This window comes from Gossypium hirsutum, chromosome D08, assembly GCF_007990345.1.
Source record: "Gossypium hirsutum isolate 1008001.06 chromosome D08, Gossypium_hirsutum_v2.1, whole genome shotgun sequence".
Classification (NCBI taxonomy): Eukaryota; Viridiplantae; Streptophyta; class Magnoliopsida; order Malvales; family Malvaceae; genus Gossypium; species Gossypium hirsutum.
In genome coordinates, this window is record NC_053444.1 from 12,685,606 (window position 1) to 12,705,825 (window position 20,220).

General features: G+C 33.7%; 2 protein-coding genes across 8 annotated transcripts; one reads left to right on the forward strand and one right to left on the reverse strand.

Annotated features, from left to right (window-relative positions):
* Positions 1-12,859, forward strand: LOC107913597 (uncharacterized). Of its 2 annotated transcripts, none has more exons than XM_016842246.2 (3): positions 1-453; positions 1,084-1,141; positions 11,699-12,859. In XM_016842246.2, the coding sequence occupies exons 1-3, from the start codon at positions 274-276 to the stop codon at positions 11,857-11,859; spliced, it is 399 nt and encodes a 132-aa protein (XP_016697735.1). In that variant the 5' UTR covers positions 1-273; the 3' UTR covers positions 11,860-12,859. The 2 variants fall into 2 exon arrangements, with proteins under 2 accessions (XP_016697735.1, XP_016697739.1); XM_016842250.2 differs by lacking the exon at positions 11,699-12,859 and adding an exon at positions 4,111-4,374.
* Positions 8,966-17,657, reverse strand: LOC107913577 (phytochrome A-associated F-box protein). Of its 6 annotated transcripts, XM_016842219.2 has the most exons (4): positions 17,218-17,631; positions 14,781-16,025; positions 13,622-14,641; positions 10,719-11,022 (listed from the first exon to the last, which is right to left on the reverse strand). In XM_016842219.2, the coding sequence occupies exons 2-3, from the start codon at positions 14,781-14,783 to the stop codon at positions 13,655-13,657; spliced, it is 990 nt and encodes a 329-aa protein (XP_016697708.1). In that variant the 5' UTR covers positions 14,784-16,025; positions 17,218-17,631; the 3' UTR covers positions 10,719-11,022; positions 13,622-13,654. The 6 variants fall into 6 exon arrangements, with proteins under 6 accessions (XP_040955811.1, XP_016697708.1, XP_016697702.1 ...); XM_041099877.1 differs by having other exon boundaries at positions 8,966-11,022; positions 13,622-16,025; XM_016842213.2 differs by lacking the exon at positions 10,719-11,022 and having other exon boundaries at positions 13,517-14,641; positions 17,218-17,657.
* Positions 17,658-20,220: the final 2,563 nt, after the last annotated feature.

The window sequence follows — 20,220 nt, forward strand, 5'->3', positions numbered from 1 at the left end:
TTTGGTAGCCCGGAAATCAGGGTTTGTTTTTGGTAGTATTGCAGATGATGATCTTACATATGAACTTTGAACTGCTATGGATATATTTTAATATATGGACTTATTTTGGTACCATTATTTATGATTACTTTGGGTGTTTCTTTAGTTTATAAAATTAGATATTTTTTCTTCTTTTTGGAAAATGGAAATTATTGAGAAGTTTTTATTTTGATTAGGTGTAGCCATTATGTGGGCCCATCAGAAACCATAGTTTGATTCAATGGAATACCTATTATGGGTTTATTCCATTACAACCCAATTTTGTGTTTAAGCATGGAAAGTGGGCATTTCTATTCCGTTTCTTTTTCACTGACCCTCCCATTTTCTCACGTAAAAAAAAGTTCTCACTCAGCCCGATCTCAGTCACGACCTCTCTTGCTTCCTTCGTCTCTAGCCAGTAACAGTCCTCCCCAGGTAAACCTTTCGATTATTCCTTTCGATTTTCTTTCTGCCTCTTTTAGTAACCCTAACAAGACTGGTTCAAAGTCTTGAAATTGGAAATGGCAAATCTATGTTTTGCCAAAAGGGTTATCTCTGTCTCCATCTAAATCTCTAATCTTTCAAAATTTTCCCCAGATTTGCAGTCGATTCATCTGCCTGTACTTATCTCTTCTCCCATTTTGATTTCTTTCTTTTATGATTTTTTTTTTGTGTCTGTTTGTTTGTCTTTCCATTTCTTTCTTCTCTTTTTAATCTATGGAATTAAGTAACATCTAATCACAACTAGTTTGTTCTTCTTCTTTTCCCACATCTTATACTTCTAAACAAAGCTCCTTTCCCTTGCATGCTATGGCCAGCTTTCTTCGAAATATTTCATCTCTTAAACGTTCTCTCTTCGCTCCACAGGTTTTAAAAACCTTACCCTTTTCTTTATTTTCTTCCATAACTTCATATCCTTTGTTTTTCTCATGTTTAATCTGATTGTCTTGCACTATGTTCATTTTTTTATATTAAAAAAATGTAGTTTAGTAACAGTAGAAATATATATATATATATGAAACCGTGAATCAACTTTTTTTTTCTTTCTTTTTTTCCTTTTTGCAGGTTTGTGGGGGAGGGGTGTTAAGGTCATCTTCTCGGCCGTGTAACTTTTCTTCTAAAGGTAACTGAAATTCCATTGGAAAGCTTCAATTTGAATGTCGGTGCTCAAATATTGTTATTTGGGTATCTAGTATTCTAATTCTATGTTTGGTTAAATCACGTTTTGGTTTTTGAGTAGTATTTTTATTCAAGTAATCATCTGAATGTGATTGTAGAAGAGTGCTTTGTCATGGGATTTTTATTAGATTAATAAATGTTTGAATTCTATAATGATATTTAATTGAAACAAGTCAATTGTACTGTAAAGCGTAGTGCTTAATGTAGTGTCATCTTTTATCCAACAATAAAAATCATAAATTCATGTCATCTAAAAGATGGAGTTCTTTGGTCATTTTTCTTGAACTGGATTCATTTGAGTTAAAAAGTGAAATCTAATACTTTTTTTTGAATAAATGAAATATGATACTTTCTTGTGTTCGGTTATTTCTTTGTTTGTGTCCTATTGAAAGTAGAAAGAAATCCAAGTCAGATTCAAGTGATTCGTGTGATGAGAATATGTCCAAAAAATTATTAATTAGGCCATTTTTGTTGAATATAAGTATTAACCAAAAGAAAAGAAGGTGCATTAATGAAATTTACTTTAGTTTTTATGTACAAGAGTGCTGGTAGTTTTTATGCACAAGAGTGACATACTATTACTTGGTACCTTGTTTGCTTTGCTTGATTTGCCTTGGAGGAGGGTTAAAGAATTGGAATTAGTAGCCTTTGAGTTGTTTGCCAACCATGAATTTGACACTACCTAACATGATATATTTATCTTATGCTTTTCTGATATACTTGCCATCATATATCTAGAGTTTGAGCATAAATGTAAGAGCATTTGTTTTACTTAGGGCTCCTTTGGATGCCAACGCACAACAGTGCGTTGAATTTTTTCCCCTTTATTATCAATCTCACTGCACTGGACTGGACTGTGGACAACCTTTGGATGTGTTGGCTTCCAGCACAGTGAGGAGTTTCTACTGCACTGGACAGCCTTAAGCTGACTGGTGGTAAAAGCTCCAGTAGGGCAGTAGACATTTTTAGAAGACAATAATACCCTAAGTATTATACCAAACCCCATTCATTCTCTTATCTCAAATTCAGCAAGATTCCTAGAAGAAGAAGAAGAGCTAGCTAACCTTTCTAACAGGAACATGATTACGAGGATGTTTGGTTTTCAAATCAACAGTAAGATAAGGTTTGGGTTTGCTGATGAAGAGCTGAAACGAATCAAACCAGCTTCACGAGCAGATTCAAAGTACTAAGTTATGGGCAATTCATTTGCATGATCCCAGTCTCCAAATGCTGGAATCTGCCCACTTCTCTTGCAATTATAATCCTAGTTAAACAGGCAAAACAAGAAAAATCCCACCTTAGATTTAGCTTTAAAGAAGAGATTCAAACAAGAAGAGAAACACAACTTACATCCATGGTGGTCGGCTGTTATTTTGAATCTAAAATAAAAATAAGAGCAAATTGAAAAGGTGTTAGGTGACTTTAAAGGGTTGTGTTTAAAGAAAGTGAGATGAAAAAGCTGAAAAGAAGATATGGGGATTCTCAAGGAAGTTAAAAGAAGATACAGATTCTAGTTTCAGAAATTACACTGAAGAAGAGAATGAATTTAATCTAGCAGTGATGTTATTACTTGGTCTATATTTTTTCCCCAATTTTGGCTTAAATTATTAGGCATTAGTTTCACAAACTGGAAAAAATTAGAAGGCAGGAACGGGTATTCAGAGAAGAAAAGAACATGAAGAAGAATGAGTTGGAATGGATGAGTTTAATCATATTTTTATTTTGGAAAAAATTAAATAAAAATAAAAATCATAAAATTCAGGATAAAAATATTAATATAATATTAAACTATAATAAAGAGATAATATCTCTATTTCATATAATTCTTACTCTAATATTTCATTACTCTAATAAAAAAACACCTGAGAGAAAAATATGGTAGGAATAATAATACTAAAAAAAGCAAATAATATAATTCAAAATTTCCATTTATCGTAATTTGTGTCCTATTAGGGGTGAAGTTAAATGATACTTTTTTTTATTAATTAAACATGAAACCGGAAAATTTCTAAAATTTAAATTGAATTGCGATAGTTAAATGGCTTATGGATTAAATCGTAGAGGAAAGTAAAGTGGTATTCTAAATGTAAGGAGGAAGAATTTAATTGATTGGAAACTGATAGGGATTAGTTGAGGAATTGGCCAAAGCCCATGGGAGTAAATTGACCATGTTTTGTGGAGAAAGTAAATCATCTCCTTGGACCCTTGGGTGAGAGCAAAAGAAAAAAGAGTTACTATAAAAAAATTAAAAATAATTATCATTTTATCTAATAAATAATTTAAATTAATTATATAATTCATTAAAATATTGGAAGATACATTTTAATATTTTATTAAATGAATTTATAAATTCACATATTTTAATAGTTTTAAAAAAGTAAAATAATTTAAATAACTTCTATTATATATCAATTCTAATCTGATGTTTTTGATAGTCATTTTTATTCTCACCTCACCGCGACAGCTGCGTTTGAATCCAAACACACACTCTACTATTGTTTCTAATCTCACCGCTACAGTATCTAATCTTACCGCTACAGTAATTAATCTCACCGCCACTGCTATTTTTAGCCTCATCGGAGGTAAATACACCGCCCATCCAAACTAGCCCTTAGTTTGAAATTCCAGTGCTATATTATATGTCATCTTCAAATGGAACCTTACATACTGCATATAATCTTTGAAGCTAAGCCAACTTTTCTGTATTGATTCTAATATATTTTTTTAATATTTTTTTTATATATATTCAAAACATCACTAGTCTTTGTCCATTTTTTTAAAACAGTGTTGTTATATATCTCTTCTTTCATTGAAACTTTGCAACTCTTTTTTTCTTTTCAATTCAATTGTTACTATTTATGATTGGTTATGATAACATTTAAGAATAATGATTATTGTCCATTCTTCTTATAGCTTCTCTCTGGTGTTTATCCCTGCTGGCTTCTCTAGTTTAATACCCTGGTTTGAACTTAAACATCCCATCAATTTTTTTCTAATTTTTTTTGTAATTTGTCTCGATTTAATTCTTTTCTAATTTTTTCTTGGTTTAATAGAAGTATTGACTTTTTATTGGTTATATTATGGATTGATAGTATCAATACACTGTCGCAATTATGGATTGATTTTTAATTTTTTCTAATTTTTTTCTCGGTTTAATAGAAGTATCTTAATTGGTTATATTATAGATTGACTTTTAATTTTTTTCTCGATTTAGATAACATGGACAAATTAATAACATCATACATTGTTGCAATTATTGACTTTTTATTGGTTATATTATAGATTGATAGTATCAACAAATATTTAAATTTTTTTGAGTGTTCAAATATTAATATATGTCTCTTATTTTTCAATTTTTTTAATTTTTTGATACATTTTAAAGGAATATGTGTCACCTTTAAACATTGCTTGTTTAGTAAAATATTTTTCTTATATTATTTTTTAATAATCTAGGAAAGAATTTTTTGCTTATTTAAAAATATAAATGAATTATGTCGATGAATGCCTCTGAAGCCTTCTATATAATTGTATATTAAAATGGGTAAACTACAAAAATAGTTATTTTTGTTTGTCTTAGGTTACATTTTAATCACTTATGTTTGAAATGTTACGTTTTAGTCACTTATGTTATTATTTTGTTACGAATTAATCACTCTTCCGTTAAGTTCCGTTATCTCCCTAATGGTAGTCCTACGTGGCAGTCCAACTAGATTTTAAGTGCCAACTTGGATTTCCTAATGGGATGAGAATAGATTTTTAATTAAATAAGTTTAATTAATTAAAAATTTTAAACCTTAAATCTTAGTTAGAAAACCGTTCATCTCTCCCTTTTTTTTAGTTTTCTTTTTTAGTTGACTAAGAAAGCTATTGACATCAAAGCATTTTTCATCAAACACTAACTTGGCCTTCTTTAAGAGTCTCAACTCATCAGTTTCACATGCCTCCTCAGCATTAACTGGTTGGAGCTTCTAATGCCTACAAATTAGAGGAAATACTTGTCACTTTCAAGGAACCTACAGACAAATATTATGGTTTTTAAGGAAAATAAAGATAGAGTGAAGAGTGAGAAGTTTGGCCTAAATTTTGCTGGCAAATTTGTTGTTTCGGATGGATAGGAGTTGAAATGATGGTTGCTCCACTAGTTATGCCATTTCACCTGCAATAGACAATGCAAGAGAGAGCCCATTCTGAGACGGGAATTCTTGATTGATGGCTTTGCAAGTTGTCAAAGGGGAAGGCATTCATTATGGAATCATGGCCTTATGACTGCCTTTGTTGGAGAAGGATCAACCATTCTGAAAATGAGCTCATTCTTTGATTTCAAAATCATCTAGAGAGTGCAAGCCGCATAGGTGTAAACATTCTTTGAACCGATGGAGCTAATGTTGCTTAAGTTGAGCCAATGAAGGAATTAGGATGATAGAGAAGAAATCTGAAGGGAGTCGGATCAAAGGGCAAGGGAAGAACCAAACCAGACTGCCCGAACAAAATTGCATTCAAGGAAGAGGTATTCAATGGATATCTTGCTTTGGAAAGACGCCTTGAGAAGAGTTCATTGGTTGGAAGGCAATTTGTGCAAATTTTCCAAAGGAAGTTGATAATCTTATAAGAAAGTTTTAACCTTCATAAATTAATCCATGCTTTGCTAGAGGGTGAGGCCGCAGGTGTTAAGGATCAGACTAACACTGATGGGCATAAGGTTTTTTAATTGAAAAAGAAAACTAAAAAAAAGGGGGAGATGAACGGGTTTTTAACTAAGATTTAGGGTTTAAAATTTTTAATTGATTAAATTTATTTAATTAAAAATCTATTCTATCCCATTAGGAAATCTAAGTTGGCACTTAAAATCTAGTTGGACTGCCACATCGAATTACCATTAGGGAGATAACGGAAGAATGATCACTTCGTAACAAAATAATAACATAAGTGACTAAAATGTAACATTTCAAACATAAGTGACTAAAATGTAATCCGAAGCAAACAAAATTGACTATTTTTGTAGTTTACCCTATTAAAGTTTACTTCGCTTTCTATATGTTGAAAAATATAATTCACTCTCTTTTACAAAATTACCATAACTAAAATATAAATGTGGAGATTTAATTTTTGATTACCCAAACATATGCTAAATTTAAATAGCTAAATACAATAACAAACCTTATTATTCGTTTTAGTGTTTACATGTGATGTATAATATTAAATTTAGCTTTTAATTTTTATTAAAAATTAATCCTTATAGGTTAAATAAGTAAATAAAACAGTCTTTTTATTAAAAATTTAAAATTGTAACGTTGAATATTTGTTTTGGTGTTTATATGTGATGTATAATATTAAATTTAGCTTTTAATTTTTACATATTTATTCAATTTAACATTTACGATTTGATATTGGAAGCAAAGTAAATTCTGAAACTAATAAGGCTAAAAGGTCAAAAAGATCTTATAACATATTAAAAAAATCAATTAAACCCTTTTAAATTTTAAAAAATTCTAAAAAAAAATTTGGTAAGATATTTTCGGTCTTTTGATTTCCCCTTAAACACATTGTTGATTAAAGTAGTAGATAGGACACCTTTTTTAAATTTAGAAATGCAATAGTTATGTTATGTCTTAACTAACCCACAATTGAATGTGCATCCACATAGAAAGCTTATTACTTGTTTCCTACATCCAACTAGCATCATGTTTTGAGATTAATTTATATTGTGATTTGAAGATATCTAATACTTTAATATTTTGTGGTAATGGCTCGTTTGCCTTTAATAATACAAAGTGAGATGTAAAAAAAATGGTCTTGCATTGACAGCATGGTTGCAAATGAGTACAGTTGCGAGTTGGTTTACATTGGGTGTCGTCTCTAGTTTGCATATTTATAGACCAAGGATTAGATCATATATTTTAGATTTTTATACACAACGAGATTATATGAAAAGATCTGTACATGCTAGTGACGAGACCTGTATTGAACAAGTTAGGATGAATAAAGTTACTTTCTTTTAAACTATGTGAGATATTACAAAATTTAGGAGGATTGAAATCGTCAAGGAACATACTTGTTGATAAGCAAGTGGCAATGTTCTTACATATTATTGCTCATATCTTAAAAATCGAGTTATTAAGCATCACTTTAATAGATTCGGGAAAATCGTTAGCAAATCATTTCACAATGTTTTAAATGTTATCATACGTTTACAAGATGTGCTATTTAAAAAGGTAGAGACAATTACAGCTAATTCTACAGACCCAAGGTGAAAATGGTTCAAGGTATTGGAGTGAGTTCCATATATAGCTCATACATAATTTAGTTGATTTAGATTTAAATATAGTATCCTAACTCGAGATTTTATACATGTGATATAGATTTGCTTAGGTGCTTTAGATGGAACCCACATCAAGATTAGGATTTCAATAGTTGATAAACCTAGATATCGAACGCAAAAAGGTCACATAGCAACAAATATGTTAGGTGTTTGTACACTTGATATGCATTTTGTTTATATTCTTCTTGGTTGAGAATGTTATGTTACTGATTGACGGGTTCTTCGAGATGCCATTAGTATGAGACATGGACTAAAAATTTCTCATGATAAAGTGTAGAATTGGAGGAATTTGAATTAATTTTTAATATTATACTTTTTTGGGAAATTAACAATGATAAATAGTTTTTTTATAGATTGTTGTTATCTAGTTGATGCTAGATACACAAACTGTGAGAGATTTCTTGCACCTTTTAGAGGACAAAAATATCATTTGAATAAGTGGCGTCAAGATTACTAGCCAAGTACTTCAGAAGAATTTTTCAATATGAAACATGCTTCATTATTGCATATTGTTTGCTCCATAATTTTATTTGAACCTATATGAGTCTTGATCCTATTGAAGCGGATTTGGGAGAATGATTACCTAGTAATGTGATAGATGACGATAAATCGAATATTATTAATATTCATCCATCGGATGCATGGGCTACTTGAAGGATGGAACTAGTGTAACACCTCAAATCCGGTCTAAACCTTATGACCGAATCTGGCGATGTCACATTGTAACACCCCTTACTTATATTCGATGCCGGAATAGGGTACGAGGCATTACCAGAACACATACACTTATAAATATGTTAAACGAGTTATAAAATTTCATTCAAATTTAAACTCTTCAAATTTTTAACATGCTTTTATAAATTTTCACGTTATAACTTCAAAATACTATATTTGTAACAAATAGGGCTTTTGAGACCCAATACATACTCATGCAATTCAATACTTCATTTCCATTTCATTTAATTCATGATTCACATGTTTACGATTCAATTCAATTTCTCAATCCAATATACATTTCAATACCACAATAATTCATTTAATTCAAATCATATCATTTGCAATTTCCAATTAATTCACGTACAATTCAATTTCATTAAGTTTAATACTAATACATATTTATTGTTTAACTTAACATCCCTTTTTTGCATCATTTTACACTTCAAGTATGAACATAGTATTTCATTTCCTTTCCACTCCCATTTTCTATGCATATCACACAAGATATAAACATTACACTCAACCATAGTCGCAAGCTAGTGTTTTTTAAGACTAACCACATGATAAATCATTTTAATAAAGATTACAAATTTTAAACCTTACTACCCTTTTATGATCACAAGCATATTTCTATTTAGACATTTACCATCTCAATGCATAATTTTATAAATTTAATGTGGCGTAATCTAGCCACAACTTGGTCAAAGCCTAAGCATACACACCAAACATGCTAGCCAAATAAACATATAGTATAAGCATTATAAACATGTATAAGCACCACATTTATTTATGTATCAAACTTATCAACATGAGTTATTTCATAAACCATTTCTGACATTGCTACATACCAAATTATATACTAAGTATACCACATACACATACTATGAAATTTTATTTTCTCACATGAACTTTAACTATAACTAGTAATGCACAATTATAAACATCATTTCTTTTCAATCGTTTATCGATTATAATCGAGCATATGACCAATTATACATAAATCATTCATATGTTCTTCCAATTTTCCTCCTCCTCTCCATTTCACATCCTTAATGTGTATAACACACTTAAATAACATTAACTACAATTTTACTATTCACTCACATGTATATTCAAAGTTATCTATTCGAGTCAGAGTCACTAAATTATTTTTACCCAGAGCTATAGAACTCCAAATTAAGATCCATAAATTTTTCCTGAAACTAGATTCACATATCTTCTTACCATAAAATTTTTATAATTTTTGATTTAGCCAAATAGTACAGTTTATTCTTTAAAGTTTCCCCTATTTTACTACTCGACAGTTCTGACCTCTCTTCACTAAAAATTAATTATCTCATTGTACAGAATTCGGATATTGTTTCCGTTTGTTTCTCTTGAAAATAGATTCACTGAGGATTCTAAAATATAAACTTTATCCTATAATTATTTTGTACAATTTTTGACAATTTTTCATAGTCAGAATAAAGGATTCCGAACTCATTCTGATTCTGTCTAACTAAATTTCAAATATCTCAAAATATATAACTCTTTTGCTTACTTTGTTTCTTTTATGTGAAAATAGACCCATTCAGCTTCAATTTCATATATTATTCAGCCTTTAATTCAATCTCCACAATTTTTGGTGATTTTTCAAAGTCACACAACTGTTGCTGTCTAAACTGTTTGATTGCTAAATGTATTCTTTCATAATTTCACTTTTTCACTTTCAATCACAATTCAATTCAAAATTCACTTTTCCATTTCTAAGTCGATATTCAATTCAATTCCACACCTATATTCATTATTCAATTGCACTTAGTCAATTTCCCGATGAACACTTCAGAATAATAACAGATACTCGGTGGATTCAGCACATAGCAATCACCTTATTAATCAATGATGTTCGATGGAATCCGCACATAGCAACCACCTTACTAATTAATGATGTTCAGCTCACATAGTAGCCTACACACAGTACTACACATGTGACAATTGTCATACGATACACGTAGTAGTCTGCACATAGTACTACACACGTGATCGAAACTATCTGGTATGCATAGTAGTCTGCACATAGTACTACACATGCGACCTATCATTCTAGTACACGTAATAGCCTGCACATAGTACTACACACGTGACAATCATTTTCACTTTTACATAGTGGCCTACACACAATCCGTGCCACACATGTGATCATTTCTATCACTTCATTTGTATCCCTTTTTATTTCAAAGGTTTATTCGGAAATTTTTCACTTTTTCTTATTTTTCTTTTTATCGATCAATTTCAATTTCTCGTCTTTCTTGATTTATAACAATATATTTAACTTATATTACCTTCACACTATTCATTCCAGTCCAAAAATCATACTTCGGCAAAATTATGATTTTGCCACTAGGCTCGTAAAATATTTTTTATTCAATTTCCTTACATTTTAGGCCTAGCTGAACCATTTTCATAACTATAGCAGTCCACAATTCTCACTTATTCACACACTTGTGACATAATTTATAACTTTTACAAATTAATCTTTTTAGGCATTTTCATCGAAAATTACTTAGTACAAATCGTTTATCACACTCCAAACATTCATATTCTTCCATAAAACATCAAAATACATGCATATCATTCATGGGTAAATTTTTAAACACAAACCCTAGTTCAAAACAATGGTAAAATAGGTAAATCTTGTTACGAGGATTTCAAAAATATAAAAATCATTAAAAACGGGAATAGAACGGACTTACAATCGAGCTTGGAAGCTTGAAAAACCCTAGCCATGGTTTCTCCATGCAATTTTAGGCCTAGGGGTTGAAGATGGACAAAAATTAGTTTTTAAATTTATTTTTAATTCATTTAATAACTAAATGATCAAAATGTCCTTAATGAAAAACTTTGGAAATATGCCTAACCATACCCATTTTCGTCCACCAACTTAACCAATGGTCTAATTGCCATATAAAGACCTCCAATTTAAAATTTCATAACAATTGGACACCTCTAACATATAGAACTCAATTTTTGCACTTTTTACAATTTAGTACTTTTGACTAGATTGAGTGCCCAAACGTCAAAATTTTCGAACAAAATTTTCACGAAATCATTTTGTGAAATCGTAGACCATAAAAATATAATGAAAATAATTTTTTTCTCGTCAAATTTGTAGTCCCAAAATCACTATTCCGACTAGCCCCAAATTCGGACTGTTACAACTAGCTAATCAAATGTTCAATGAATGGTAAACATCTAAAAATTAGTTAGGTTTAGGGTAAATATAGTAAACGTTAATTTATTTATGCTATTTCATGTATCTAGTTTATGAAACTTTGGTGGTGTTTGAATTGTTTTTCTATATTGTACTAAACTTGTTGAATTATAATTTATTTTCTTTTGATCCATCATGTGTTATAATTTTATAAAGTGTCGACCTTTTAATTCATAATATTGAACTTAATTTTAATTTACATTTTTTTAATATAGTTATGTTAGGTTCTTCACAATCAAGTGTTTCTTTTCAAAATTCTCGGGAACCAAAAGGAAATGGGTTCCAGAAGAAGATGATGCGTTGGTTGTCTATATGGTCGACTTGCACAACGTTGGAACCTTTAATGCAGATACGGGATTCAAAGCAAATTATCTAAATGAGATAGAAAAAATTTTAGAAAAAGTTTTACCTCATGCTATATTGAAGACTAAACTTGATCTTGAATCGAGGATTAGGATATTGAAAAGGGATGGGGTAATCATTAGTGACATGTTTAGTGGAAAAAACAATAGTGGCTTTGGTTGGGACGAGCATAGGCAACTTGTTGCTGAAGATGCTGTGTAGAACTCATATATAAATGTAAGAATTATTTCAAATCTTTATTATCTTGTTTTGACCAAACTTATATCTAATATGGATTCCTCATTTTTTATAGTCATAAAAAAGTCGATCAATTCAAACATCATAGTTTCTCTTATTATGACCAACTTACTGACATCTACACAAAAAATCGAGCCACTGGGAAAGATACTCAAACAGTTGCTAATATTATTGAAGAAATAGATGTTGAGGATGTAGCTACTACAAATGCTCATGAAGAAAGAAACGACTTTCATGGATGCGGAGCAGATGTTTATTTGGATGACATGGATCTTTTAACTACACAACCGCAACCAGCTAGAAACCAATGTGATTTCACATTTTCAAAGAAGAAAAAAAATTCTAATGCAAATGATCATATTTCTTCTACTTCATTTACTAATGCTATCACTTTATTGGCAGAAAACATACGGGCCGTTGGCCTTGGAATTAGCAGGAGCATTGCCTCTGAAGTGTTAATTCAACAAAAGTCAAAAATGGTCATTCAAGAAAGCGCTCTAAAATTATATTTAACTTTATGTGAAGTTGAAAGTTTAATTGAGGATGAGCGCTATCGTGCATTGAGCAAACTTCCAAATCATCCAACGCAAATGTTCATTTTTTTTAGTTTACCTTCTTCTGTGTAATTGGAATGGATGAGAAGATTTCTTGCTAACCATTAAAAATCATGATTGTGTTGGTAATGTTTTGGTAACTTTTTGTATTTGTAATATTTGGATAGTATAATGACATAATAGAATGTCATTACAATGTTGTAACTTTTTTATATTGTAAAATTTAACACATAAATTATGACATATAAGCAAATGAAATAATGCAACTTTTTGTTAATATATGAATATTATGTTTCAATGTGAAATATAATTCTAAAGTTATTTATTACTTCTAATATTTTGTCTTTTATTTTAGAATAATTAAATTATTTGTTTCAATAATAATATTTTAGCACATTAAATATGCATTGCAATTTAAAAACAATAAAGTAGATTATATATTATTTTTATAATATTATATATATTAATTTTTTAATTCATGTTATAATAATAATTCGGCTAAGGGTACTTTGATCATTTAAGTCTTTTTCCTTATACTATTATAAGATTTATTCCATTTAATCAAACATAAGAATTTTATTATAGCTCCATTTCATTCCAATCAACCAAACAATTGAATTACTAATTACAGCCCTATTCTATTACGGTGAACCAAATGTATCCTAAAAGACTTAGTTATTAAATTAAATTTTTTTAAGTCCGGGGACGATACAATGATGGATGTTGTGTGGATAAGGCAAGGCCAAAAGGTTGAGTGACATGAAACTGGCCTAAAAATGCATCATCAAACATGATTACACAAATGATGCAAAGAGAACACCATATAAAAACTCAATTAAAGATGATCAATCATACCAAAGTACGAGGTAAAACAAGTAGTTAAGGAATCATATATATATATCCATATCTCAAACCCAATAATACTAAATATAATACTTATCACATTCCCAATTCCTCTTATTACAATAAATAAAAATAACTTACTTTTAGTTTCGAGGAGCTGCAAATAATTGGTGTTCAAGTGTACAAAGGCAAATCAGTCCAAGCACCAGAAACATGTCCATTCTCACAGACAAAAGCTCGAACAACTGGCTCCCCATCGTCATGGTACCCGAAAACCCGCCTCAGACAGAAGGCGGAGTGCAAATCCCACGTCTCCTTGCACGAGCAAAACGCGCAGTCCAGATCGATCTTGCTTCGGTTCCCGTCGTTTATAGTCCTCCACACACGGGATTTCTTGAAATTCTTGAAAACCCCTCTGAACAGCATGTAGTTTCGCTTCTCCTCCGTGTGGACGCACCCAGGCCAATCGCAAATGTATAAGCAATCACCTCGGAACCGGCTCGCCAATAGCTTGTTCCCTTGTTCTCGGCTTAAGTTCCGAACCCCGGTTGCTAAATGGGACCTTAGGGATCTTGAAATCTTCCTTCTTTTACAAACGGGAAATTCACGCCCCGTTTTGATCGTCGCGGTATCCATAGTTTCCGATGGGGAGCTGTCCATCGAATCGGACGCGTTATAAACGGTGTCGAAATACAGATCATCGAAAAGTGACCAGGGACAATCGGATCCGGGAACGTCCGTTTCCATGTTCGGATTGGAATTACATTCCGTTTTGCTTGAATTAGGGTCAGCGGACGGCGTCGAGAGATGCGAATGAGCTGGCCTTTGATAATTCTCGTCAGGGCCGAGCTCGCGTTCGAGGCCGAAATCAGAGTTGTCAAGAAGGACACCGGCGTGAAGGAGGCCTGGACAGCAGACAGACAGCTTATGAAGAGAAGCCCAACCGCCGGGTGGGGCGGAGGAAGAGGAGAGAAGGTCGGCGGAAACGGCGGGTATGGTTTTGGAACATTTAAGCTTCAAGCAGGTATTACGAATCAGAGAAGAGAATCTGGTGCAGACACAAGCAAGACTTGCCCAGCTAGCGGGATCCTCTTCGAGCTTCGAAAATATATTTAAAACGACGTCCTCCGGGAGCTTCGAGAACGGCGTTTCCGTCATCGGCTTAAAGTGGGAAAAAAAAAAAGAGGTAAGAATCTGGTATCGCTGGTGTCTTCAATTTTCTATCTATTATATATATATAAAAAAAAAAGAAGGGCAGATTTAGGAAATAATGAGTTAGAAGATCAGCCTTGGGGGGTACCATGAGTGGTGGCGGTGAAAGAGCGTCGGCATGGAGGTAGCATTTTGTTTCGACGGTTTAACTTACTTGTATAAAAGCTACTTTTGATATGTGGTTTGTGGGCGCTGAGTACTGACACATTAAGCTAGGATTTCTCTAGTCCAGTAGCTTTTCCTTTATTTAATTATTTCTTTTTAAGACAACGTCATCTTCTTACTAACTTGGCTTAATCCCTACTTTAGTCCCTAAACTATACATTTTTCTCACTTCAGCCCCTAATGTTAAGTGGCTTCTGCTGCTGCAATTTTTACTTGCCGATTAGGAACTGATCCGAGAAACTAAAGTGGACCAAAATGAAAAAAGGGTACACTTTGGGGACTAAGGTGTGGATTAAGCCTATTAAATAAACTAATAATAAAATTGGGTTAAGTGGATCTTAACAGAAGGTAAATTGTATTTTATTGAATTGTCACGGCAGATTCAAGAGAATGAAAGGCTCCTTGTGGAATGTTGTCACTTGCACGTGCAATCAAAATTAATTTTCACCACAACACACTGATTATAAAAATATAGGATCATATGGCCTTTGTCAATTGTTTTAATTTCTCCTTACGGAAGAAAGGTTTACGCGAAGTACGGCATCACCACAAAGAAAAGATAACATTTATCCGATCCACGACCACACACACAAACACACAATGGAATCGTCATCAATCATCAAAGGGCAGAGGAGTGACAAGAGACTTGACGGAAGGAGAATTATGTTCCTCCCACATTTCGCTGTTTGGAGTTGACAATTTCACGTGCCCACTTATCAACTTGTCCCCCCTACTTCGGTACAAGGACATAACACCACCCCCACTTCAGTCCCGCCATTGTTAACTCGGGTTCTGGTGTCATCTCTCTTTGTGCCTTTGCATTGCGTTTCACCACTTAATTACCATGTTTTTAACTAATCATTATTACTACCTAGTGCATTCTAACACAAGTTCCTACGTATCAGCATTGGTATCCCCCCATGTAGGGGATGCTGCCATTTTTATATTTAAAGGAAATGGTTTTCATTATAAATAATATATTGTCCTTTTAGCGGTTCCACGCCATAGAGAAGGAGCAAATCACTAGTAAAATGGTTCCAATCTTTAGCCATGAAATCCGGCATGATTGCTGCACTTCAAATGATATTTTTTTCACAACTAGACTTCAATTTGATAGGAGTCTTCATCAGCATCTAGGCACAATATCAACTCGGCAACTGTAATTTACCTGTCATATAGAAACTCGAATAAGAGACATCAGGGATAAATAAATATTACTCAGCTATATAGCCTACTTGACCAGTAAAATCAACATTTCTTTGACAATGTAGTGAACTCAACATCTTTCCTAATTAAAATAAATGCCAGTCAAAGACACTAGGGAGATCAAGACTCAAGACCTGGATAAGCTCTTGCTCCTACTCCTGCCAGCACTACGTTACATGCAATCAAGACTCAAGACTCCCACTTGGACTCCTGACAGCGGACAGGAGTGAAGGTTTTTAAAGCTGCCCATCTAAGAAACAGCATACCTCTGTAACCATATGAGTTACATGCAATTTGGAACCTATTCCCACAAGATCCCAATATCAATCCCCAGTTTGCTGCATATAGCCAATATCTAAAAGACAAACAAGGCAGTTTTCATGACAAAAATAGGAAAGTGATGTAGTTCAATAGCTGGGAGGTTGTCGGGACTCGGGACCAAGTTTCACAAATAAACCATAATATGGACGAGGAAAGCATGCAAGTCAAAAGCATAAATTCATGTTGACAACAACATGAGAGAAGTTGATTCCAAAAAGTAATAAGAGGTATGTAACTACTGATAACCCAAGTAGACCACCATGAACGAAGGAACACGCACAGTCATTACCTCATACAAGAAAATAATGTCCATCAGCACTCAGTTAATTTAGAGTGTGTAATATGCTATTTCTAGATAGGAGCTTTTCTTTATATTTATGGAGCAAGTGAAAAAGAAAATCTTCACCGCTAGACAAATATAGAGACAGGAGGCAACAATAATGTATAGCAAATGAAAATTCCATCAAATTAGCAACCTACATATTTATTCTTCAAAATGAGTTAGTTTGACACTTTAGCTTCCGAAGGAACAGCACTTACTGCATTGCAATTTCATTTTTCATTTTCAGAATCCAAAATTACTATAACCTCCAAGACCCAAACCCTATACTTGTCAAAGAAAGAGGATTCATTACAATCTTCAAATGCAGCCAGAAGTCAACCGCAAGGTCAACAAATATAATGCATTTACCCATGAGGCCAGGACCACAAGCATATATAGTAAACGAAATTATTATCTGTAAAACTAACAACAACCGACAGCTAACAATACCAAACCCCATTATCCTTGATAAAACAGAAACATATGAAGGGGAAAGCGGAAATATGTGTACCCTGACAAAGAGCAAGACCTTGATGCAGAGGGGGAAGGAGGAGGAGAATTGATCTTATCTTTGCAGGTGACTTGCGCAAAGGCTTGGTTCTAGGAGATTTGATGCATTATACTTGCAAGGTTAACATACAACTTCGAAGCCATAAATAAAATTTCACATCCAAAAGAATAAGAAAAACCTGTGGCTCTTGCTCCGAGCACGAGAGTGGCTGCGACTGCAGCTTCGGCTTTTTGAGAAAGAACGACCTCGACTAGGGCTTCTGGAGGAATCTCGCTTAGAATCTTGCTGGATATTATTGTAATCAAGTGGCGTCAGATCTATGAAGATGAAAATCTTCTGCCTTTTCGGCTTTTGGTTTGAGATTAATGGGCCAGGCCGAGATTAAAACATCCTTCAAGTAGAATCATTTATACAAAATCAAGTCTTGAGGAGTGAAGATTATAGGATTTATATTCTCCAAATCAGTTTTAAGATTATAACAGCCTATAAACCGGGATTAGGTTTATTTGGGCAAAATACAAAAAAAAGTCATTTTTTTTTAAATTTATCGAAATGGGCCTGGTATTTTATTATTTACCGGAATGGGCCATTTTCCCCTAAATCGCGTCCACATCACCGCGAAGTCAGGGGACGTGCCAGCAAATCGCGGCCACGTCAGCGCACTTTGCTGACGTGGCAACAAAGCGAGTCCACGAAAGCGCGATTTGTATGCACGTCAGGAAAGCGCGCTTTGTTGCCACGTAGCGCGCCCCTGGGGACACGATTTCCCCGTTTTTCCCACGTTATGTTTTTGGATTTTAGGGTTTAGAGTTTAAGGTTTTTAGGATTTTTAGGGTTTTAGAGAAAAAAATAAACAAATAAGGGATTAGGGTTTAGGGTTTAGGGTTTCCTAATTAAATTAATTATAATTTATTCAAAATTGGATTACGTTTCGTGTTTATAGGTTTTTAAGATAAAATCAAAGCAGGATGCTTTATCAGAAGGATTTCTGAAGTCGCGCCCACGTGTACGCGCTTTTGCTACAGTAGGTCCTGGAAGAAATAATTTCGAGTTGACATTTCTGAGCAAATAGTTTTAAAAAATGCTTCAAGGGGATGCTATTTTAGAAGAATTTGTGAAATCGCTCCCTCGTGGACGCGCTTTTGCTATAGTAGGTCCTGGAAAAAAAATTTCGAGTTAACGTTTCTGAGCAAGTAGTATAAAAACGCTTCTAGCAAGATGCTATTTGAGAAGAATTTGTGAAATCGCGCCCTCGTGGACGCGCTTTTGCTACAGTAGTTTGGGCTGAGGCTATAAATAAGGCAGAAAATGTTCTCATAATGCATAAGTCACAGCAGAAACAATTTAGAGAGGCTAAGAATGTTAGAGTTTCAAATATGAGTGAACGTATTAGTGTTGTTATTTACTATGATGGTGAGGTTTGCCATACCAAGAATGGTGTTGTTTTTTGTCCAAGAATACGGTGCGACTGGTTTTTAACCAGAACATAGATTTGACAGAACTTCGTAAAAGAATTAGGCGTAAAATTTTCGGAACGACGCCAATGAAAGTTCTGTCTATTACGTATCGATTTTGTTCTTCTGTAGATCTATTGACATATAACTCGTTCGACATAAAAGGTGCTCGTAGCTTGGAGGCAATGGTGCAGACTCATCTTGCTAGTGGAGCACCTTATATTGAGTTATATGTACAATTTACATCGCCAAATGATGTACTTACGACCGGTGTTCGAGATGTATACACGACCCCTGGCCGACACTCGGTTAGCGGGTTACAAAACACGGAACAGCCCATGTTTGGTAGCGGTGTCGAATGTACATCCCCTACAAGACACTCTGTCGGTGGATGGGACATGTATGTCGGTGGCTCGATGTTTGATGCTGGAAATATGTACTGGAGAACGACATCAAGTTTTAGTGGTTGGCAATCTACATCCAATTGGGGACGTTATGAAATGCCGAGAACAAGGGATGATGTACTCCCTACGACGTCAACCGGTGAGGGGACCTCGTACGCTGCAGATGATTGTGGGTTAGAAGATGACTCCGATGTGGATCCACCTCGAGAGCCCGGGGGCCGATGGTGCAGAAGTTGGCTTATTTTTTGAACCGGAGCCTATTCTAACAGAACTTGAAGATGCTGAAAGGAGTTCAGATGAAGAAAAAAATCCATGATTCAAAGCATACTCACCTCCAGCCCACATGCATAATGTCGATCTGTCTGCAGATAATGCGTTAGAGTTTTCAGATCTACCACGCCGGTTGCATGATCGTACAAGTTCGAGGCTAGATTCGGGTGAATTTGAAGTTGGTAATCAGTTTACCAACAATGATAGTTTTATTGGTGCTTTAAAACAATATAGCATCAAAAACGACGTTAACTACCACGTCGTTAAATCTAAATCTGATAAGTTTGAGGCGAAGTGTGCGGTGCAAGACGACACATGTTCATGGAAAATCTACGCCTCCTTAAGAAAAAGGACAGGGTTGTGGGAAATTAAAAACTGCAAAGATCCACATACATGTGCTGCAGGTACAGTATTGACGGTTTTTAAATAATACTGTTATTATGTAATGTTGCATTATTTAATATATTTCGTTTATAGGTGTTTCACAAGATCATCCCAAGATGGATTCAGCTATGTTAGCTAGCTTGATACTGCCCATGGTGAAAGCAGATCCTAGGACTTCAGTGTCAGTGTTAATTATCAATATTTATAGCCAAATGGGGTACACGCCCTCTTACCGCAAGGCTTGGATAGCTAAGCAAAAGGCATTGGAGAAGATGCATAGTGGGTGGAACGCCTCATATAATGAAATATGGCAGTGGTGTCAAGTAATAGAGAGATACGTCCCAGGTGCCATCACAGACCTTGAAACGAAACATGCGTACTACAACGACCGATTGCTACGTGGATGTCAAGTGTTCAAACGCCTGTTTTAGACTTTTAAGCAATGCCGAGACGCATTTTCATACTGCAAGCTATTGGTACAAATTGACGGT